Consider the following 20839-nt stretch of genomic DNA (forward strand, 5'->3'; position numbering starts at 1 on the left):
GTGGTGTGCTCACCGCCACTGCAGCCTCAATGTGCTGGGCTCAGGCGATCCTTCCACTTCAGCCTTCCGAGTAGCTGAAGCCACAGGCGTGTGCCACCATGCCCAGCTAATTTTTTTATTTATTGGAGAGACAAGATCTCGCCAAGTTGCCCATGCTGGTCTCAAACCCCTGGACTCAGACAATCCTCTCGCCTCTGCCTCCCAAAGTGCTGGGATTACAGACTGGAGCCACCACACTCAGTCATATTTATGTTCTTATATCACTTTATAAACTTGGGTGAATTTCAGAGTTAAATGTAAAAATTCAATTCATTTGAAAATTTTGAGAAAATAGAAATATTTATTAAGACAACAAAGTCAGCAGGGCTTTCTAAATGTATAAATATTAGAAAAGATTAAGGGAAAATAAAAGAGACCTAAGTACCTAAAAAAAGTAAACCATAAATAAATCAAAATAAATTTGAAAAAAGCGAAATTTGACAAATTATGCACATTATTTTTTTTTTTTTTTTTTGAGTTGGAGTCTCACTCTGTCACCCAGATTGGAGGGCAGTGGCTGTTCCCGGCCAACTGTAACCTTAAACTGCTGGGCTCCGGCAATCCTTCTGCCTCAGCCTTCCAAGTACCTGGAACTACAAGCACGTGCCACCACAACCAGCTAATTTTTTGATTTATTGTAGAGATGAGGGCTCGCCAAGTTGCCCAGGCGGGTCTCGAACCCGCGGGCTCAGGCAGTCCACTCACCTCAGCCTCCCAAAGTGCAGGATTATAGGCTGAGCCACCGAGCCCGGCTACATTATTATTGTTATACAGACAGCTCATACAGATCAGTAAGAAAGTTACTGAGAGTCCCTCAAAAGAAATAGCCCTCCAAAACCAATATTTTTAATATGTCAGTGTACGAATAAGACAACAGCTTTTTGGAGGGGAATGAATTGATATTGGTATATTTTTCCCCACAGTTTTCTGTATTTTTCCAAAATTTTTGTGAACTTATATTAATATGAAAAAGAATCCATTCAGAATGATTTATGAACACAAGCAAATAGAGTGTTTGATGCAATTTCTGAGATTGACATTGAAGACAACCATAATCTGTAATAAACCTTTTGGTGTCCAGGTAGATTAAAGCATATTAAGCTGAATAAGTCAATGGATTTTTATACTACTTAGAACAATGGATTGAAATTCATTTCAGATGTTTTTAAATTATATGTATATACAATATTTGCAGAATGATACTCCTTCTGAAAACACTTTGAAACACATGAGTGGATTTACTGAATGTCACAAAGCGTCCATTCCTCTTCATTCAGAACAAGGTATTTCGACTGTCTAAATTCTGTTAGGAAACTAATTCATTTAAGCTTTGAATGTGTTTTATGTTTATCAAACACCAGAACAGTGAATGGTCTGGGAATTAGAAAATGTAAATTTTGGTGTACTGTTGTTATTGTAGCCTTGAATAAGTTATGTAATCTTAACATTAGAATACTTTATTAGAATATCTTTTACAAATGGTTTAATCTATAAAGATGAAATATAAAAGACTTGCTTTTTCCAAATGTGATTCTAGCTTTTACAGATGAGTGTTGTGTTTTAATCTGTATCATTTATTCAACATATTTTCCTAGTTTAACTTTTAAAAATAGCTAATACTTTAAAAAATTTGTTGTGATGTAAAAAAAATAGCTAATACTTTTTTTGGTTCAAAATTAGAATGCACAGAAACACTTGGAAAAGTTTTCCTCTCACTCCAACCCTACATGTAACCACTATTATTTTTGTCAATTTGTAAAGTTTCATGCTTATATAATGTAACAGCAGTGTCTTGTCTTGTCTTTTATTTTTTTGAGTTGGAATCTCACTCTATCACCCATGTACAGTGGCACACCCACGGCTTACCACAGCCTTGATCTCCTGGGCTCAGGTGATCCTCCTGGTTCAGCTTCCTGAGTAGCTGGACTGTAGGTGTGCACCACCATACGGGGCTAATTTTTTGTTTGTTGTCGTTGAGACAAGTTCTCTCTGTGTTGCCCATACTGGTCTTGAACTCTTAGGCTCAAGCAATCCTCCTGCCTCAGCCTCCCAAAGTACTGGGATTATAGGTATGAGCCACCACATTTGGCCTAGTATAGTCTTTTCTACCTCTCATCTTTTACACAGAAGGTAGCATACAGTACATGCTGTTTTGTACCATTAATTTTTCACTTACTATGTGGTATATTTTTATATTAGGCTTTTTTTGTAGGACAGAATTACATTTGCACATCACTGGAAAAATTGAATAATTTTTAAAGTTCCTTAAGACAAACAATACTGCCTTGACTCCCTCACCATCACTTCTTTCATTCTCTTCTGATATACTGAATTTAGCAGTATATGTGATGACCAAATTGTGTTTATTACAGGAATGCAAGTTGGTTTTACGTTCAAAAATAAAATTACTATAATGAATGGTAATGCAGATTAAAAGAGAAAAATCTTAAGATCATCTCAATAGCTGCAGAAAAGGCATTTGATAAAATTTCATGTCCATTCACGATAAAGTAAGAAAACTTAATTATATTTATAGTCTTGTGAATGATGAACCAGCCCTGCATCCCGGGCATGAAGCCTACTTGGTCGTGGTGGATGGTTTTTGAGATGTGTTGTTGGATCTGGTTTGCTAGGATCTTGTTGAGAATTTTAGCATCTGTGTTCATCAAGGATATTGGCCTGTAGTTCTCGTTCTTTGTTGGAGATAAAGTAAGAATAGAATTGAGTGTCTTAATCTCGATAACAGGTGTCTACAAAAAGTTATCACAAACTTTATAGGAAAATATTGAAGACTCAAGATGGGGAACGTGACAAGAATCCTGACTGTTACTATTTCTGTTTTACATTCTAGTCAGAATAATAAGGCAAGTTTAAAAATGGTAGAAGGACTAGGAGCGAAGAAATAAAACTGTCAGCATTTTAAATTAACATGGATTCTGTTTCTAAAGTTAGCATATTTATACAGATTGAACATCTCAAATCTGAAAATCCAAAACTTGAAATGCTTAAAAATCTGAAACTTTTTGAGTGCCAATATAACACTCAAAGGAAGTGTTCATTGGAGCATTTTAGGCCTTTGGATTTGGAATACTCACCTGGGTAAATATAATGCAGATATTCCCAAAATCCCAAATCCAAAATACTTCTGGTCTCAAGCCTTTCTAATAAGGGATACCCAACCTGTATTGCTGCATTCTCGTATTTCAGTTTTAGGCCACATCTGTTGACTTACTAAAGAAAGCCAAGGATTAAACTCCCCCCCCACCCGTTTCCAGAACACATACACAAATATATACTCTTTCACCCTTTCTCATGAGTATAGGTATATCATAATTTTGGTTAGATTAGATTGTCTACATTTCTGCATGGTATTTAGAATATAATGTAGTCTTTCATATTGAAAAAATGTTGCCCAGAGTCTTCTAATATACTGCAATCTGACCATTTTGCCCTCTATACCTGGAATACAACTTTTGTTCTCAGATTTACTTTTTTTTTTTTTTTTTTTTTTTTTAGTTGGGGGTCTCAGTCTCACCTAGGATGGAGTGCAGTGACACAGTCACGGCTCACTGCAGCTTAAAACTCTTGGGCTCAGGCAATCCTTCCGCCTCACCACTAGCTGACACCACAGACTTGAGCCACCAGGTCTGGCTAATTAAAAAAACATTTTTTTTTATAGAGACAAGATCTCACTACATTGCCTAAGCTGGTCTCGAACTGGGCTCAAGCAATCCTCTTGCCTTGGCCTCCCAAAGTGCTAGGATTACAGCCGTGAGCCACTACACCTGGCCTCTTTCTAAAGTTGTCCTTTAGTGTATCATGAAATTGTAAGTTCTAAGTTGATTTATAATTTAACATCCTGACTTTTTTGCAGGCAGAGGGAATAGGCTTAATTCTAAAGTTCATTTAGGATAAACAAACAAGATAAGGCCACAAAGGTGTCCTTCAAATTAGGGGAAAGGATTATTCATTGCTGCATTGTTTACTGAAGCAAGAGATTAGAAACAGCAAATGTCTATCAGTAGGAGTTAGTTTTAATACATTATTGTGGGAGACTGAGGCAGGAGGATTGCTTGAGGCCAGGAGTTTGAGACCAGCCTGGGCAACATAGTGATACCCTGTTTGTACCACAGAAATTTTTAAATGAGCCAGACTTGGTGGTGTACACTGTAGTCCCAGCTAATCTGGAGGCTGAGGCAGGAGAATCACTTGAATTTAGCAGTTTGAGGTTGCACTAAGCTATGATTGTGCCATTGCACTCCAGGCTGGGTGTCAGAGCAAGAGCCTGTCTCAATAAATAAAATAAATACAATATATATCCATAATGCAGAATTAAAGGTAGCATCAAAAAATAGGAAGTCCTCCGTTTTCTTCAGTGGAAAATCTCTAAGCTTGAAGTTTGAAAAACCCAAGATATTTCTGCGCCTTTGGGAAGCTAAGGTGAGTGGATTACCTGAGCCCGCGGGTTCGAGACCTGCCTGGGCAACTTGGTGAGACCTCATCTTTACAATAAATCAAAAATTAGCCGGGCTAATTTTTACGTGGTAGCGCGTGCCTGTAGTTCCAGCTACTTGGAAGGCTGAGGCAGAAGGATCGCTGGAGCCCAACAGGTCGAGGCTGCGGTGGCCGGGAGCAGCTACTGCACTCCAGTCTGGGCGACAGAGTGAGACTCCAACTCAAAAAAGAAAAAGAAAAACCCAAGATATGTAATATATATTATGCTACAATTTATGTTAAAAAAAAAAAAAAAAGAAGAAGACTCACACAAAATACACACGTGGTATCTATCCCTGGAAGAAAACACAAGAGACTAATTGCCTTAATTGCCACTCAGCAAGGATGATTTGGAAACAGGAGAGTGAGAAAGACTTTTTACTTCTTGGTTTTTCATTTCTTACTGCCTTTTCACAATAAATAAATAGTTTATTCAGTGTAAATGGAATAATATTGAGGTCCCATGGGCCTCATGTAATTATTACGTCCAGCATATTGAGGAGAGGTTATCTTATGAAGATTATGCTATGCCTGGAAACACTTCATGTTTGGTTAGTTGGTATTCAGTAAAACTTAGTTGTATAACTTTTTTATCTTTCCAAATTTTCTTTTAGCAGAAAGCAGCAGTAGAAGGCCATCTATAGAAAACACTCATGAAGTAGATTCCAAAGCAGCTTTACTACCGGTTTGTACATTTCAATTAAAGAAACGTGTGTTATTAAATACATTAAAATTAGACCAGGCCTGATAGCTCATGTCCAGCACGTTGGGAGGCCTAGGCAGGAGGTTTGCTTGAGACCAGTAGTTCAAAACCAGCCTGGGCAACATAGCAAAACCCTGTCTCAACAGAAATTTAAAAATTAGCTGTATATTGTGGTACATGCCTGTAGTCCCAGCTACTCAGGAGGTTGAGGTACTAGGACTGCTTGTGGCCATGAGTTTGAGACCGCCTGGACAAACGGCAAGACCCTATCTTCAAAAAAAGTTAAAAATAAAATCAATAAAAATTTTTAAATAGCCGGGCTCGGTGGCTCAACCTGTAATCCCACGCCTTGGGAGGCTGAGGTGAGTAGGATTGCCTGAGCCCACGAGTTCAAGACCTGCCTGGGCAACTTATACAATAAATCAAAATGAGCCAGGCGTGGTAGCACATGCCTGTAGTTCTAGCTACTTGGAAGTCTGAGGCGGAAGTATCATCGGAGCCCAGCAGGTCGAGGCTGCGGTGGCCGGGAGCGGCCACTGCACTCCAGACTGGGTGACAGAGTGAGACTCCAACTCAAAAAAAAAAAAATTTAAATTCTTTAAAATTCATTAGAGAAGAGCTAAAAAGTGGTGATATTTGAGATTATAGCAAGTTTTTTTTATTTTTTATTTTTATTTTTTTGAGTCGGAGTCTCATTCTGTCAGCAAGGCCTGGAGTACAGTGGCATGTTCATGGCCACCGTAGCCTCGACCTACTGGGCTCAGGTGATCCTTCTGCCTCAGCCTTCCGAGTAGCTGGAACTACAGACGTGCACTACCGTGACTGACTAATTTTTTGATTTATTGTAGAGACGAGATCTCACCAAGTTGCCCAGGCTGGTCTCCAACCCCTGGGCTCAGGCGGTCCTCTGGCCTCCACCTCCTAAAGTGCTGGGATTACGGCATGGGCCACCACACCTGGCTTATATCAAGCTTTTAAAAATTGTTTTCTTTAGAAAACTGATGTTAGTGCGTGGTAGTAGTTACAGAAAAGTTCATTCTTGCAGTGAATAATTAGGAATTAAAATATACATACAGAAAAATGTATACACAATGAAACTTGTAATACTCAATACATATCTGCCTGTCGTATGGTGACTCTGGCATTCAACTGATTAACGCCATCTTTTGAGCGAACATCATATTACACGTTGCTACCGTAATTCAATTCAACTTCAAAAAGTAATACTAAGATATTGTCTCTAAAAATGTGTATACATTTTTTTGGCATCCCTGGTATATGCAGAAGAAAGGCAAGAATGTCTTTGTTTGGATTGAAACTAATTATGTGAACTCATCTCCAGCTAACTGAGGTATTTTGCAAACTCCCTTTAAAGCAGATGCTGACAACTAAGACAAATAGCTTAGAAGAAAGCAGAAACATTTACTCCTATATAGCCGAGTATGTAGAACCCAGTACTCATAATTATAATCAAGAAAATATTAACATCCAAAAATATCTGTTCTGCTGTAAACAGATGGATTGTCTTATTTAAAATGTTATTGGAAAAAATTGTTTCAGTGGTATAGGGGTTAGTTAACACAGAAATTCACAAATACAAATTTTCTTCTCTGCAGGGATCCATTCTAAACCTAAGCTGCACAAGTTTGCCACAAATAAAGCCCATTGAAAGTGACCTCACAATGCCAATTTAGAAAACTCTTAGGGGTCAACTTACATAAACAATATTAAGCCTCTGAGAAGTTAGGATAGTAGAATTATTAGTTATAGATCATAAAATAAATATGTTTAAAGTGTTAATAGACGTGAAATATAAAATATGGAAAAAGTGAAGATACTATTTAAAAAGACTGACAAATCTAAAAATTATAAATAAAAAATATTCAGTGGGGGTTAGTGACAGATTGGGCACATCTGACTAACTGAACCAGAATGTAGTACACAGCTATAATTAGGTAGAAAGTGTGTTAAAGGTAAGGAGAAGACATGAAAAATATCTAGTTGACCTTGAAAAAGTAGACAAAATTTAAAGAGATCATAAATGACCGAATTTTCCAAATTGATGAAACGTGTGAATATTCACACAGTGTGAGTCCCAAACTGGGGAAGTAAAAATAAATCCTCATCTAGAAATGTCATTATAAAGCTGCAGAATAAAAACTTCATGCATTTATGAACAAGAAAAACTGCAATGAAATATGCCTGAGTATCATTAGTGATTATCTGTGTTCATAGTTTGCATGATTTTTTGTTTGTACTTTAATGTTCTTTTGGTATTATTTTTAGAACCATAGAGCAAATATATATTTTAAGAGAATAAAATTGTCCTCAGAAGCAATTTTAAAATTTGTAAAGAATTAGAAAGACTATATTGTAGGAAATAATCTTCCTGAAATGCTTATTCTACCTTGTGGCACAGCCTTATGGTAGTTACATTTACAATAAATGCATTTATTGTATTCTTAGTTCAATTGTATAAACAAGGACTTTATATTAATTTTCTAGCCCTTCATTCTTGAAACATACTGTAGGAAACAAAGGAATTAAACAGTTATGCTTTATGTAGAGATTTTTGTCTTTTAAGTTTTTTGTGTGTTTTTCCTTTTTACTAAAGGATTGGTTACAAGATAGACCATCAAACAGAGAAATGTAAGTAAGGCTTTTCTCAATGTTAGGCTGAAAAGTACCATAGTTAACAAATGTTGTCTTTTTTCTGCTATTTGCAGCATCTCCTTAACATTCCTTTATCTGTGGGTGATGATTACTTATTCTAGCATATCTAGCATTACATAGGTGAGGTTGGGGAAACTCATCTATTATGAATTAATATATAAGCTTATATTTAAATTTATCATTTTATATAGTTATACTATAGTTGTAACTTTATTAAAATCCCATAATGATAGTTACAATTTATTGTTTAGTCCTCTCTCCAACTTGCTCTTGAATAAATTTGTTGAGAGACCTAATTTGAAACTTTAGTTTTATACTTGCTTAATTTCTCTTCCCATCATTCTAATCAACCCTTGCATCTGCTTTTGGAAAGTGATGATTAGAGCAGTAGTACACAGTACACATTAGAAAGCCTGCATACAAAAGACTGATGTGTAGTAATCCTGAAACAAAAGTAGAAACAAAATGCAAGATGACAGGTAATAGTCCCCAAAAAGTTAAAAGTTTTAGTACAGATTAGATATAAGGATAAAAAAGAATCTAAAATAACCTCTGTGTCCAGCCCAGGAATTAGTGTTTTAGGATTCCAAAGAATTTTCTTAAAAGTCTTGTTTTGATACCCATTTGATACTGGAACTGTGGTAAAATTATTCTCTGATACGAAGTAATTGAGAAGAGAAGCCAATTTGAGGGAAATTATTATGTTTTCCACAGTGATTTTCCTCTTCTGTGAATCAGAAATGGATCTGAATATGTAGAGAAGAAAATAAACCAGGTGCTACAAGGATAAGCAGCTGTTCAAACTGTTTGAGTATCCAGACCCTGAATGGTATTCAGAAAACCTACCTATAGTCCTCTTCAGGGAATATTTTCTTTTATAATCAACCAAAGCCATAGAATGTAAATACAGAATAGGTACTTGAAGTTCATGTTAATTCTGGTGTTTATCAAGGGAATATTGTCGAGCAGAATGCTGATCCAAAGAAGTACCCAGAAGGGTGGAGTTGATTAGGAACTCTTTGACTGCTGAAAAAGGATTGGTTTATCAGCAACAGGCAAAGGGATGATGCTAGGGCTCAAAATACTTCTTATAAGACATTATTTTTATTAGGTGAAAATGAACAGGAAACATCAGAATTAGAATGTTGGGGGTGGAAAGAGACAAGGGTCATCTACCCCAGGATCCTTTCTGGATCTAGTCCTTTGAGTCTTCAAGAAAGACCACATGACTGTATAATGGGAGAGCTAAGCCTCTAACCCATTTCTCTTGATTCCTGTTTTATTCTTCTTCCCACTTTGCATATGCCTTTAATTTATACTGGAATCCTTGGAATTAAAAAGACCTCCACTTGGAGTCAGTATATGTTGTTATAAATAAATACATTGAATATTGGGAAAATTTTTATCAACACTAGAAACTTAGTTTTGCAAAATGATACCAATTTACTGTTGTCTGAGTTCTTTGTCCATCAATTCTATTGAAGTATTTCTAGAATCCTGCAGTCATTTTAAGGCATTGTTATAGTACTGGAATGAATCTCCACAAGTAAAGAAGTCATGAAATGTTGAACTCTATTAGTATGTAGCCTGCAATTTGGCACCAGATTACTAATAATATTTATGTAGGCATAATTGGTAATAAAGTAGATGCATATGGATATATACATATCCATGTATGGATTGGAATTGGCTTAAGGAAAATGGCAGCTGTTCAAACAATCTGAATATCAGAATTTTTTCTAAGAATATTTTATTAATTTCATAAAATAAAAAATTAAATGGTAGCTAAAACTAACATTGTGGCACAACTTATACTATTTTTTTGGTGTTTCTTTAGGCCATCTGAAGAAGGAACATTAAATGGTGAGTCCATGTGGTAGATTTAATGTGAAAAAATGGGGCTCTTATATGATCCATTACAGTAAATACACATTGTTTTAGATAGGACAGTTTGGACTTCAAGTTAGAAAAGGCTAAGGTAATATAAAGTTCTTCCCTCATATAATTTCTGTTTTGTAAAGATGTTTCACAAACATGTAAACCATCATATAGATGACATTCTCTTTACTCCCCCACCTTACTTAATCCCTGCTACCCAACCCACCCCTTCTCTAACAGTTCCTTTTTCATGATTAATATTCTTTCACTCAGCTATGTGAAACCCAAGAGTTGAGTTATCTTTGTCTGTCTTTACTTTGTACTCACAGGGGCCTCTTTAACGTTTAGATATCTCTAGTATCCATCCTACACTACATATCCCACTGCTGCTTTCAGTCAGATCATTTTTACACCATTTATTGAAGTGTATAATATGCATATAAAATAGTGCACCTAAGTCCACACTCCATTGAATTCTCACAAAGTGACCATCCATGTAATCAGCACCCAGAACAGAATTTTGTCAGTACATGCTCCTTTGTGTCCTCTTCTTGTTAAAATCTCTTCCCCTAACAGAATAGATCAATTTTGCCTGTTTTTCCTATGTATGTGTTATGTGTGCATGGACTACAGAAGTGAAATCATACATTGTGTACTATTTTGTGTCTGGATTTTTCCCATTAACATAATTTTATGAGATGCATCAGTATTGCTGTGTATGGTAGTAGTTTATGCATTTTCACTACTATATGGTATTTTCTTACATGAATATATTGAATTTATCTATTCTACTATTTGATAGGCATTTTAGTAGCTTCCATTATATGACTTTTGTTGCAGTGAGCATTCTTGTTCATGTTTGGTAACCATACATATTCATTTCTGGAATTGCATGTGTTCACATTTGGTAGTTACTACCAAATAAGTTTGCAAAGTGGTTATGTCAGTTTGGGCTTCCTGCAGGTAGGATTGCTTCTAGTGTATGTTCCATTCTGCCACCAAAATGATTCTTTTAAAAGATCTAATCTTGTCACTTCCCTGTTTCACATTTTTTCCATTGTCATTCAACAAAATCCAATGTCCTTTCTTAGCGTGGCACATTAGACTCTTAATAATTTGACATTACCTGCTAATGTTGCTCCACCTTCCATAGATATGCCTATACTCTTGCTCATTAATTTGCAGTCTTAGCTGCATATTCAAATCACTGTAGAGAATCACTTATATGATGACATAATCCTACAGAATTAGAATACTTTGGTGTGAGATCTGTGTGCGTGTATATTCTAAAAGCTCTACAGGTCATTCTGATGTATATGTAATTAATCCTAAATATACTAGACTGCAGTTTCCTGAGTGTAGCATTTTACCACTTCCATGCCTTTGTCATTGTAGCCCTTTACATACCACTGCCTTGCGAATTACTCTGTTTTCCCCCTTAGCTTGTTCTGAGACAGGCTCCAACCTCACCTCAACCAGGAGACTTTAAGCACTCTTCCTCTATAGTTCTGTGATATGTGCACAGATATATACATGTTTTAAAAGTGTATTTTATACTTACTACACAGTATTAAAACTGTTGACTAGCCGGGCTCGGTGGCTCAGCCTGTAATCTCGCGCCTTGGGAGACTGAGGTGAGTGGATTGCCTGAGTCCGCGAGTTTGAGACCCACCTGGGCAACTTGGTGAGACCTCATCTCTACAATAAAAAATCAAAAAAAACTTAGCCGCGCGTGGTAGCACGCGCCTGTAATTCCAGCTACTTGGAAGGCTGAGGCGGAAGGATCGCCGGAGCCCCAGCAGGTTGAGGCTACGGTGGCCGCTGCACTCCAGTCTGGGCAACAGAGTGAGACTCCAACTCAAAAAAAAACAAAAAAAAACTGTTGACTCACTTCCTTCTCCTGCAAAACAGTAGGCTTCTTTTTGTTATCACATAGAAGAAACTTAGCACATAGAAGATTTGACTTACTCTCCATCTTTCTCTTCTTATACTTTTAAAAGTAAAGTCCTCAAAGAATTTAGAAATAGACAGGAGCTTTGGGGGTATGTTTCATATTCCAGAAGTTCTTCTCATGGTAGACCTGCTAAAATGATTACATGGCTATAGTCACCAACCTGCAAAGGTCAGAAATAAAGAGATTTCTCTTTTTGAGTGAGAGGTATGGGAATGGCAGGTGCTAGGATAGTGTTTTTTGTCCCTTTTAGGTGTCTGAATGCAGTGTCACTACTGCGGCATAATGAAACACATGAAATATAGCACATAATACTCATTTTTTCTGTTTTGTGAGGAGAGGTGAAGGAAATTTAAGATGATTTCATGATTATATCTGAGCAAAATCTTTTACTGCACTAGCACTTTTTAAATGGTCTCATTTATTTATTTGCCATTTTAGGTCTTGCTTCTCCATTTAAACCAGTCATGGATACAAATTACTATTATTCAGGTCAGTAATATTGAAAACAAAATTTAGTAATATTTTGATCCTTTAGGGATTTCATTATTTCTCTCTTATTTTTATGCAGCTGTGGAAAGAAATAACTTGATGAGGTTGTCACAGAGTATTCCATTCACCCCTGTGCCTCCAAGAGGTAAATCTAAAAATTAAAGAAATAAATAAAAGGGAAAGTAAATCCTTTAATGATTTTTAGCTGTAATATAGAATGTGGGTGGGATCACATTAACAAATATCAATTGCATATAAATTCTTCTTTTTTTTAGATTAGAAAAGAAACTTTATTCAGAAAGTAGATCAGAGAGAGAGAGCGGGTGGATCCACCTCTCCCAGATTAGAGAGGGTACTAGAGGCTTCTCATATAAATTCTTAATTAATCTGACTACTACAAGGGTGAGGTATGTTTGAATAGAAGATGAAAACATCAAAAGTACTGAATTTCTGTATTACTGGCATAACCAGAAACTACCTTATATTCTAATTCAGCAAAATTCTTGACCCACTGTCTAGTAACAATAGGGTGTATAAATTGATATCACAGGGTATGTGGAACAGTTAGCTCTAACCTCCCTTCTAAAAGTTTAACTCAGAAGTGTTTAGAATTAGAGTTGTTTTCTAAAATTGCTTTTGAAAAGTTTTTCTTAAAAATATTCAGAATTTCAAAAATACCTATCATTTCACATGAATTCAGAGGTATTATGAAAGTGCAGTCTTTATTTTCTATCATTTGTTGTTTCTAAACTTCTTTTTATAAAAGTACAGCTTGGTCCATTTCACCTTCTGTTCCTTACCTAATCTTAACCAAAGCTATCTGCCAATTTTTATTTTACTTTGTCATTTTTAGAGTCCTAATTTGGTCTTACACTATTTTCCTTTCATATTGCAGGTGAGCCTGTCACAGTATATCGTTTGGAAGAGAGTTCACCCAGCATACTGAATAACAGCATGTCTTCATGGTCACAGCTAGGCCTCTGTGCCAAAATAGAGTTTTTAAGTAAAGAGGAGATGGGAGGAGGTTTACGAAGAGCTGTCAAAGTACAGTGTACCTGGTCAGAACATGATATTCTCAAATCAGGGCATCTTTATATTATCAAATCTTTTCTTCCTGAGGTGATTAATACATGGTCGAGTATTTATAAAGAAGATACAGTTCTGCATCTCTGTCTCAGAGTAAGTGCCAGTGAATATCTAACAGTAGGACATAATTTAAGGTATATTTTTACTTCTGAAGTATGAATAAACCAAATAAAATCTTAGTTTAAATATTAAACAAGGGTTTCTCCCCTCCTGTAGGAAATTCAACAACAGAGAGCAGCCCAAAAGCTCACATTTGCCTTTAATCAAATGAAACCCAAATCCATACCATATTCTCCAAGGTAAATCTTTAAATTGTTCTGAAATATTTTATTATTATGTGGCTAGCCGTCCTTTTAGACCTTCATTGTTGATGTTGAATTTTTGATAACCCATTTTGCAGATCAATTCGAATTTTATTAACAAAACTGCTAGTAATATCTATATCTATTTTTTATAAGGTTCCTTGAAGTTTTCCTGCTCTATTGCCATTCGGCAGGACAGTGGTTTGCTGTGGAAGAATGTATGACTGGAGAATTTAGAAAATACAACAATAATAATGGTGATGAGATTATTCCAACTAATACACTGGAAGAGATCATGCTAGCCTTTAGCCACTGGACTTATGAATACACAAGAGGGGAGTTACTGGTACTTGATTTACAAGGTAACTTTATTAAAATATTTCTACAGTGAAATAGTAGGTTCTCACCTATTCATATGTTATGAATGATATGTAAAAATCTGTTAATTTATGACAGGTAAAGTGTTGGGCCAATGGAAGCTATAAAAAAACAAGTCAATTACAGCCATAGATTTAAGACCATCACATTATATTTAAGAACATCATAGGGCCTTAAATAATGGGATCTGGCTATCTTAATTGTTCAGATAATATCAATATTTGGATAAGCAGAAACGTGAAAATCCCTGTTGTACTCTTAGATGTGCAGCTTTACATTTCAAAAGTATAAAGATCTTTTCTTTAAAACAATAATAAAGATTTCTGTTGTTCCTGGTATTTATGTTTCCTATTACTGTGAACTTAAAATTTTAATGAATTAAAACAGCAACCATTTTATTTATTTACAGTTCTTTGATTCAGAAATGTGAATGGGGCATAGTAGGGATTGTTCATCTCTGCTGTCACCTGAGAGTGCTTGAATGGCTAGAGACATTTGACACCTTGACTGAAGTTAGGTGTCTGGGGTCTCTGTTCACTGTCAGCTGAATTCCTCAGTTCTCCTAGTGGTCTCTCTGTCTAGTTAGCTTGGGCTTTCTCACAGGTAGTTGGACTTCTTACATAGCTTCTGACTTCCTCTTGAGAGAAGACAGACACTCTTAAGGCTCACCCCAGAAGTGGCCGAGATCACTTCTGCCATGTTTTACTGATCAAGGCAAATTGTAACGGCAGCCCAGATTCCAGGGGAAGGGGAAGTAGAGTCCAGCACTTGGTGGGCGGAGCAACATGTGTGCCATTTTAGTAGACTGACTCTTATCATACCTGTGACAGAAAAAAAAGAAATTGTGGCTGAGAGGGCAGCTTTGCTTGAAGTAATGTCTGCTCAGCTTCACTGCAAGATCAGAATAAAATTAAATTGAGCCAGTTGCCATCTCTGCTCCACATTATGGCTTTCATAATTTTTCTCCCAAAAGATCAGTCTTAATTTCAAATGTAAAACAGGCCAGACTTTAAATCACATAAGAACACTTGTTTAGAATGTTTATCATTCAATGACTCCTTTCATTAGTTAAGTGCAAATATAAAAGATTGGTTGAAAAGCAAAAAGTTGATATTGATTTAGCTCAAGAATAAAAATATATGTAAAAAACCTATTAATTTTCAGTTCACCACTTTATATAAATAATTAAGGTTGTATATATGTAGTGAAAACTCTCTGACGTCTGTTATTAGGCCAATCCAATTCAGTTTAAGAAATAACAGGCATACTGGAACATGAACCCTGCCGTCTTGCTCTCTTCCACTGGCACTATGAGCTTTATAACTCATTCCATAACCTTATCCACCAGTACTGGTCCCAGGGCTCTATCCAGCCACCCAACCTCTGGCCCACCAGCTAAGCAACCAGAGTCTTTGCAGGCACCAGCATCTCAGGCTCCTGGATCTCTGTGTCTCACTCCACCAGCTTCTGGGCCGGCTGAGGGTCCAGGGACTTGGCTGTGGGGATGGCTGGGGGCCTAGGGGGCATCCAGAGCAAGGAGACCAGGTAAGAGCTAAATGACTGCCTGGCCTCCTACCTGGACAGGGTGAGGATCCTGGAGACTGAGAATTGGAGGCTGGAGAGCAAAATCTGGGGACACCTGGCAAAGAAGGGACCCCAGGCCAGAGACTGGAGGCATTACTTCAAGACCATCAAGGAACTAAGGGCTCAGATCTTTGCAACTTGCTTGCATCGTTCTGCATATTGATAATGCCTGTCTTGCTGTTGATGACTTTAGAGTCAAGTATGGGAGCTGACCATGCGCCATTTGGTAAAGAGCAGCATCAGTGGCCTCTGCACGGTCATTGATGACACCAGTGTCACCCGGCTGCAGTGTCACCTGAAGACAGAGATCGAGGCTCTCAAAGAGGAGCTCCTCTTCATGAAGAAGAACCATGAGGAGAAAGTAAAAGGCCAGATTGCCAGCTCTGGGTTGACTGTGGAGGTAGATGTTCCCAAATCTCAGGATCTCAGCAAGATCATGGCGAACATCCAGGCCCAGTATGATAAGCTGACTCAGAAGAACCAAGAGGATCTGGACTAGTACTGGTCCCAGCAGATCCAAAAGAGCACCACAGTGGTCACTACGCAGCCTGCCAACGTCGGAGTTGCTGAGATGATGCTCATAGAGCTAATATGGACGCATAGTCCTTGGCGATTGACCTGGACTTGATGAGAAACCTGAAGACCAGCTTGGAGTATTACAAACTTTACTGTTGTCCTATTTTAAGAAATTACTGCAGCCACCCAAAACTTCAGCAACTACCACCCTGGGAGGTGGAGTGGTGGGAAGTGGAGGCCTGCTATGCCATGCAGATGGAGCAGCTCAACAGGGCCCTGCTGCACTTGGAGTCTGAGCTGGCACAGACCCAGGCAGAGGACCAATGCCAGACCCAGAAGTAGGAACCCCTGCTGAACATCAAGGCCAAGCTGGAGGCTGAGATCACCACTACCTACCACCGCCTACTGGAGGATGGGTACGACTTCAGTCTCTGTGATGCCCTTGACAGCAGCAGCTCCGTTTATACCATTTAAAAGACTACCACTCACAGGATAAGTGGATGGCAAAGTGGCATATGAGAACAGTGACACCAGAGTTCTGAAGCACTGAGGCATCAGGAGCAGGTTACCCTTTGGGGATGCAGGGGGTCAGTAAAAGGTTCAGAGGTCAGGCCCGGCTCAGTCTGTAATCCCAGCACTGGGAGGTTGAAGCAAGTGGATTGCCTAAGCCCATGGGTTCGAGACCAGCCTGAACAACTTGGTGAGACCTTGTCTCTACAATTAAAAAATTAACTGGATATGGTAGCACATGCCTGTAGTTTAGGCTACTTGAAAGGCTGAGGTGGAAGGATCTCCTGAGCCCAGCAGGTCAACACTGGGGTGGCCATGAGCATTCCACTGCACTCCAGCCAGGGCGACAGAGTGAGACTCTAACTCAAAAAAAAAAAAAAAAAAGATTCAGAGGTCAAAAAAAGAAATAAATACAGGCACACCTTGGAGATACCACAGACTCAGTTTCAGCCCATCACAATGCAGCAAATATTATAATGTGCAGATTTCCCATGTATATAAAAATTATGTTTTCACTGTGCTGTAGTCTTAGGTATGCAAAAACTTTATGTATCTTAAAATGTACATACCTAGGCCGGGCTCAGTGGCTCAGCCTGTAATCCCAGCACTTTGGGAGGCTGAGGAGTGGACTGCCCACACAACTTGGCGAGACCTCCACTCTACAATAAATCAAAAATTAGCTGGGCGTGGTAGCTCGCACCTGTAGTTCCAGCTACTTGGAAGGATGAGGTGGAAGGATCGCCAGAGCCCAGCAGGTCGAGGCTTCAGTGGCCGGTTGCGTGCCACTGTACTCCAGTCTGGGCGACAAAGCGAGACTACAAAAGTAAAATAAAATAAAATGTACATACCTTAATTTTAAAATACTTTACTGGCTGGGTGCTGTGGCTCATGCCTGTAATCTCAGCACTTTGGGAAGCTGAGGTGGGAGAATAACTTGAGTCCAGGAGTTTGAGACTAGCCTGGGCAACATAGTGAGACCTCATCTCTACAAAAAAATTTTAAAAATTAGCTGGCCATGGTGGCATGTGTCTAGTCCCAGCTACTCAGGAGGCTGAGGTGGAGGGATCACCTGAGCCCAGGAGATCGAGGCTGCAGTGAATCACAGTCATGCCACTGCACTAAAGAATACTGCTTATAAATGCTAATAATCGTCTGCGCCTTCAATGAGTTGTAATCTTTTTCCTGGTGGAGGGTCTTACCTCAGTGTTGATGGCTGCTGATTGATCAGGGTGGTAGTTGCTGAAGTTTCGGGTGGCTGTGGCCATTTCTCAGTGTATTTCTCAACAATGACGTTGGCTGCATCAATTGACTCTTCCTTTCATTAAAGATTTCTCTATAGCATGTGATGCTGTTTACCGGCATTTTACCCATTATAGAATTTCTTTCAAAATTGGAGTCTACCGTCTTAAACCCTGCAGCTGCTTTGTCAGCTAAGTTTATGTAATCTTCTAATCCTTTGTTGTCATTTCAACAATGTTCATAGCATCCTTATCAGGAATAGATTCCATCTCAGGAAGCCACTTTCTTTGCTCATCCATGAGAAGCAATTTCTCATCAGTTCAAGTTTGATCATGAGATCAAACAATTCAGTCACCTCTTTAGGCTCCACTTCTAATTCTAGTCCTTTTGCTCTTTCTACTTCATTTGCAGTTACTTCTTCCACTGAAATCTTAAATCTCTCAAAATCCATCCATGAGGATTAGACTCCTGTTTATGTTGATATTTTGACCTTCTCCCATAAATCATAAATATTCTTTTTTTTTTTAAAGCAGGATTTATTGAGAGAACAGAAAAGCTACCACAGTGGGAGGGGACCCAAAGGGGTTGCCCCATAAATGTTCTTAATGACATCTAGAATGTTGAATCCTTTCCAGAAGGTTTTTAATTTACTTTGCCCAGGTCTATCAGAGGAATCATTATCTATGGCAGCTATAGCCTTACAAAATGTATTTATTTCTTTAATTAATCTGTTTATTTTTAGTCAGAGTCTCACTCTTTCACCCAGGCTGAAGTGCAGTGCCACAATCACACTTATTTGAGACCAGCCTAGGCAACATGGCAAGGCTTAAAGTCACCAGCTGCATTAGCCTCTAACAAGGAAATCTACCTGTCCTTTGAAGCTTAGAAGCCAGGCATTGCTTCTGTGTAGCTAGGAAAGTCATAGATGGCATGTTCTTCTGATACAAGGTTGTTTCGTCTGCATTGAAAATCTCTTGTTTAGTGTAGCCACTTTCATCAATGATCTTAGATCTTCTGTTTTACTTGTTGCAGCTTCTCTATCAACACTTGCTGCTCTATCTTACACATTTATGTTATGGAGAGGACTTCTTTCCTTAAAACTTATGAATCAAACTCTGCTAGCATCACACTTTATCTGCAACCTCCTCACCTTTCTTGCCCTTCACAGAATTGAAGAAAGTTGAGTACTTGCTCTGAATTAGGATTTGGCTTAAGAGGATATTGTGGTTAGTTTGAACTTCTATCCAGACCACGAATACTTTCTTTATATCAACAATTAGGCTCTTTTGCCTTCTTAACAATTGTGTGTTCAATAGAATAGCACTTTTTAATTTCCTTCCAGAACTTTTTCTTTGCATTCACGACTTAACTATTTGGCATACCTTCCTTATTAACTTTTGATTTAAAGTGAGAGGTGTGCAACTCTTCTTTTTATTTGAACACTTAGAGGCCATTGTAGGATTATTTATTGGCCTAATTTCAGTATTATTGTGTTTCAGGGAATAAGGAGGCCTGAAAAAAGGGAGAAAGAAGACACAGGTGGTCGGTAAAGCAGTTAGAACACACATAGTATTTACAGATTAAGTTTACCTTCTTTTATAGGCACATAGTGCCTCAAAATTATAATCATAACATCAAAGATCACAGTTCACCATAACCAATATAATAAAATTGAAAAAGTTTGAGATATTGCAAGAATTACCAAAATGTGACACAGGGACATAAAATGAGCACATGCTGTTGGGAAAAATGGTACCAGTAGACTTCCTTAACACAGAGTTGCCATAAACCTTCAATTTTTAAAAATTACATCTCTGGAGCACAATAAAATGTAGCACAATAAAACAAGTTGCGCCTGCCTGTTGTTAAAATATATCTTCAGTAAGTATCCTTTAATTTCTTTCAAATATGCATTGGAAGTGAGGTCAAACAAATTTTGTCTAATCTGTTCTAATTGTTTAATAACAGTTTTTAATAAAGTTATTAAGATATTTTCTACATGTCTATTGAGCAATTTTTACAAAGAAATATTTTAGATTATTACTATAAGTTTAAAAACTATAGATATATATATATGTAACAAAGGGATCCATCCTTACTGTTTCTTGCTTTTTTGTTGTTGTTTTTTGGGTCAGGGTCTCACTCTGTGTCCCAGGCTGGGGATAGTGGCAGGATCATGGCTCACCACAACCTCAGCCTTCAGGGCTCAGGCTATCCTTCTGCCTCAGCCTGCCAAGTAGCTGGGACTACAGGCATGTACCACTGCACCTGGCTGATTTTTTTATGTGTTGTAGAGACAAGGTCTCTCTATGTTACCTAGGCTGGTCCACTCTCCTGTACTCAAGCAGTCCTCCCACCTCAGCCTTCCAAAGTGCTGGGATTACAGACATGAGCCACTGTGCTTGGCCTTCTTACTGTTTCTCTACTTTTGTGAAGACATATACACAAATGTAGACTTTTTCCTCCTTTTTAAAAAAATTATTTGGTTGTGTTGTACTGGTTTTCCACTAGCTAGAATAATGAGATACTTTTTTTTCCCACTTTTTGTCCTACCTAACAATATATCGTGGGCATTTTCTAGAGTTTTTTCTTTAATAGCTGCACTATAATCTCATCTCTGTTCATAGGTTTTCACTCTGTTTTTATTGTTTGCTACTATAAACAGTGCTGCAGCAAACATACTCATGTATTGTTACTTTATTTCCCAAAAATAGGTTCCTAAATTGGCTTGGAAAAAAAAGAAATGAGTGCAATTTTAGTAACTACTGCCAGGTTATTTACCCAAAAGCTTGTCACAGAATTCATATTCAGTACTATAGGCAAGTGCTTGTTTCTTCACAATCCCTTCATCATCTACCATCTGTTGGGTAGGAATTAGCGTTAAATTTTTATTTTGGTTTTTTCTTTTGTGAAATTGAATCATTTTATTAGATTCTGGTTTTTTTTTTTTTCTTTATGAGTTGGAGTCTCACTCTGTCCCCCAGACTGGAGTGC

The 20839-nt window shown here is 37.8% G+C and overlaps 1 protein-coding gene across 2 annotated transcripts in view; it reads left to right on the plus strand.

The window, feature by feature from the left end:
* The window catches only part of TRPM7 (transient receptor potential cation channel subfamily M member 7), a 133651-nt gene that overhangs the window by 107730 nt on the left and 5082 nt on the right, over window positions 1-20839 (plus strand). The window contains exons 28-36 of one of the 2 annotated variants that reach the window (XM_008071778.2): window positions 1235-1322; window positions 5148-5218; window positions 7851-7885; window positions 9747-9772; window positions 12180-12230; window positions 12310-12375; window positions 13126-13409; window positions 13533-13615; window positions 13775-13980. In XM_008071778.2, coding sequence (XP_008069969.1) covers window positions 1235-1322; window positions 5148-5218; window positions 7851-7885; window positions 9747-9772; window positions 12180-12230; window positions 12310-12375; window positions 13126-13409; window positions 13533-13615; window positions 13775-13980 — 910 coding nt within the window. The remainder of the gene's footprint in view (window positions 1-1234; window positions 1323-5147; window positions 5219-7850; window positions 7886-9746; window positions 9773-12179; window positions 12231-12309; window positions 12376-13125; window positions 13410-13532; window positions 13616-13774; window positions 13981-20839) is intronic. The other variant, XM_008071779.2, reaches the window with a different exon arrangement.

This window comes from Carlito syrichta, unplaced genomic scaffold (assembly GCF_000164805.1).
Source record: "Carlito syrichta isolate Samal-C Ts95f unplaced genomic scaffold, Tarsius_syrichta-2.0.1 Scaffold314724, whole genome shotgun sequence".
Classification (NCBI taxonomy): Eukaryota; Metazoa; Chordata; class Mammalia; order Primates; family Tarsiidae; genus Carlito; species Carlito syrichta.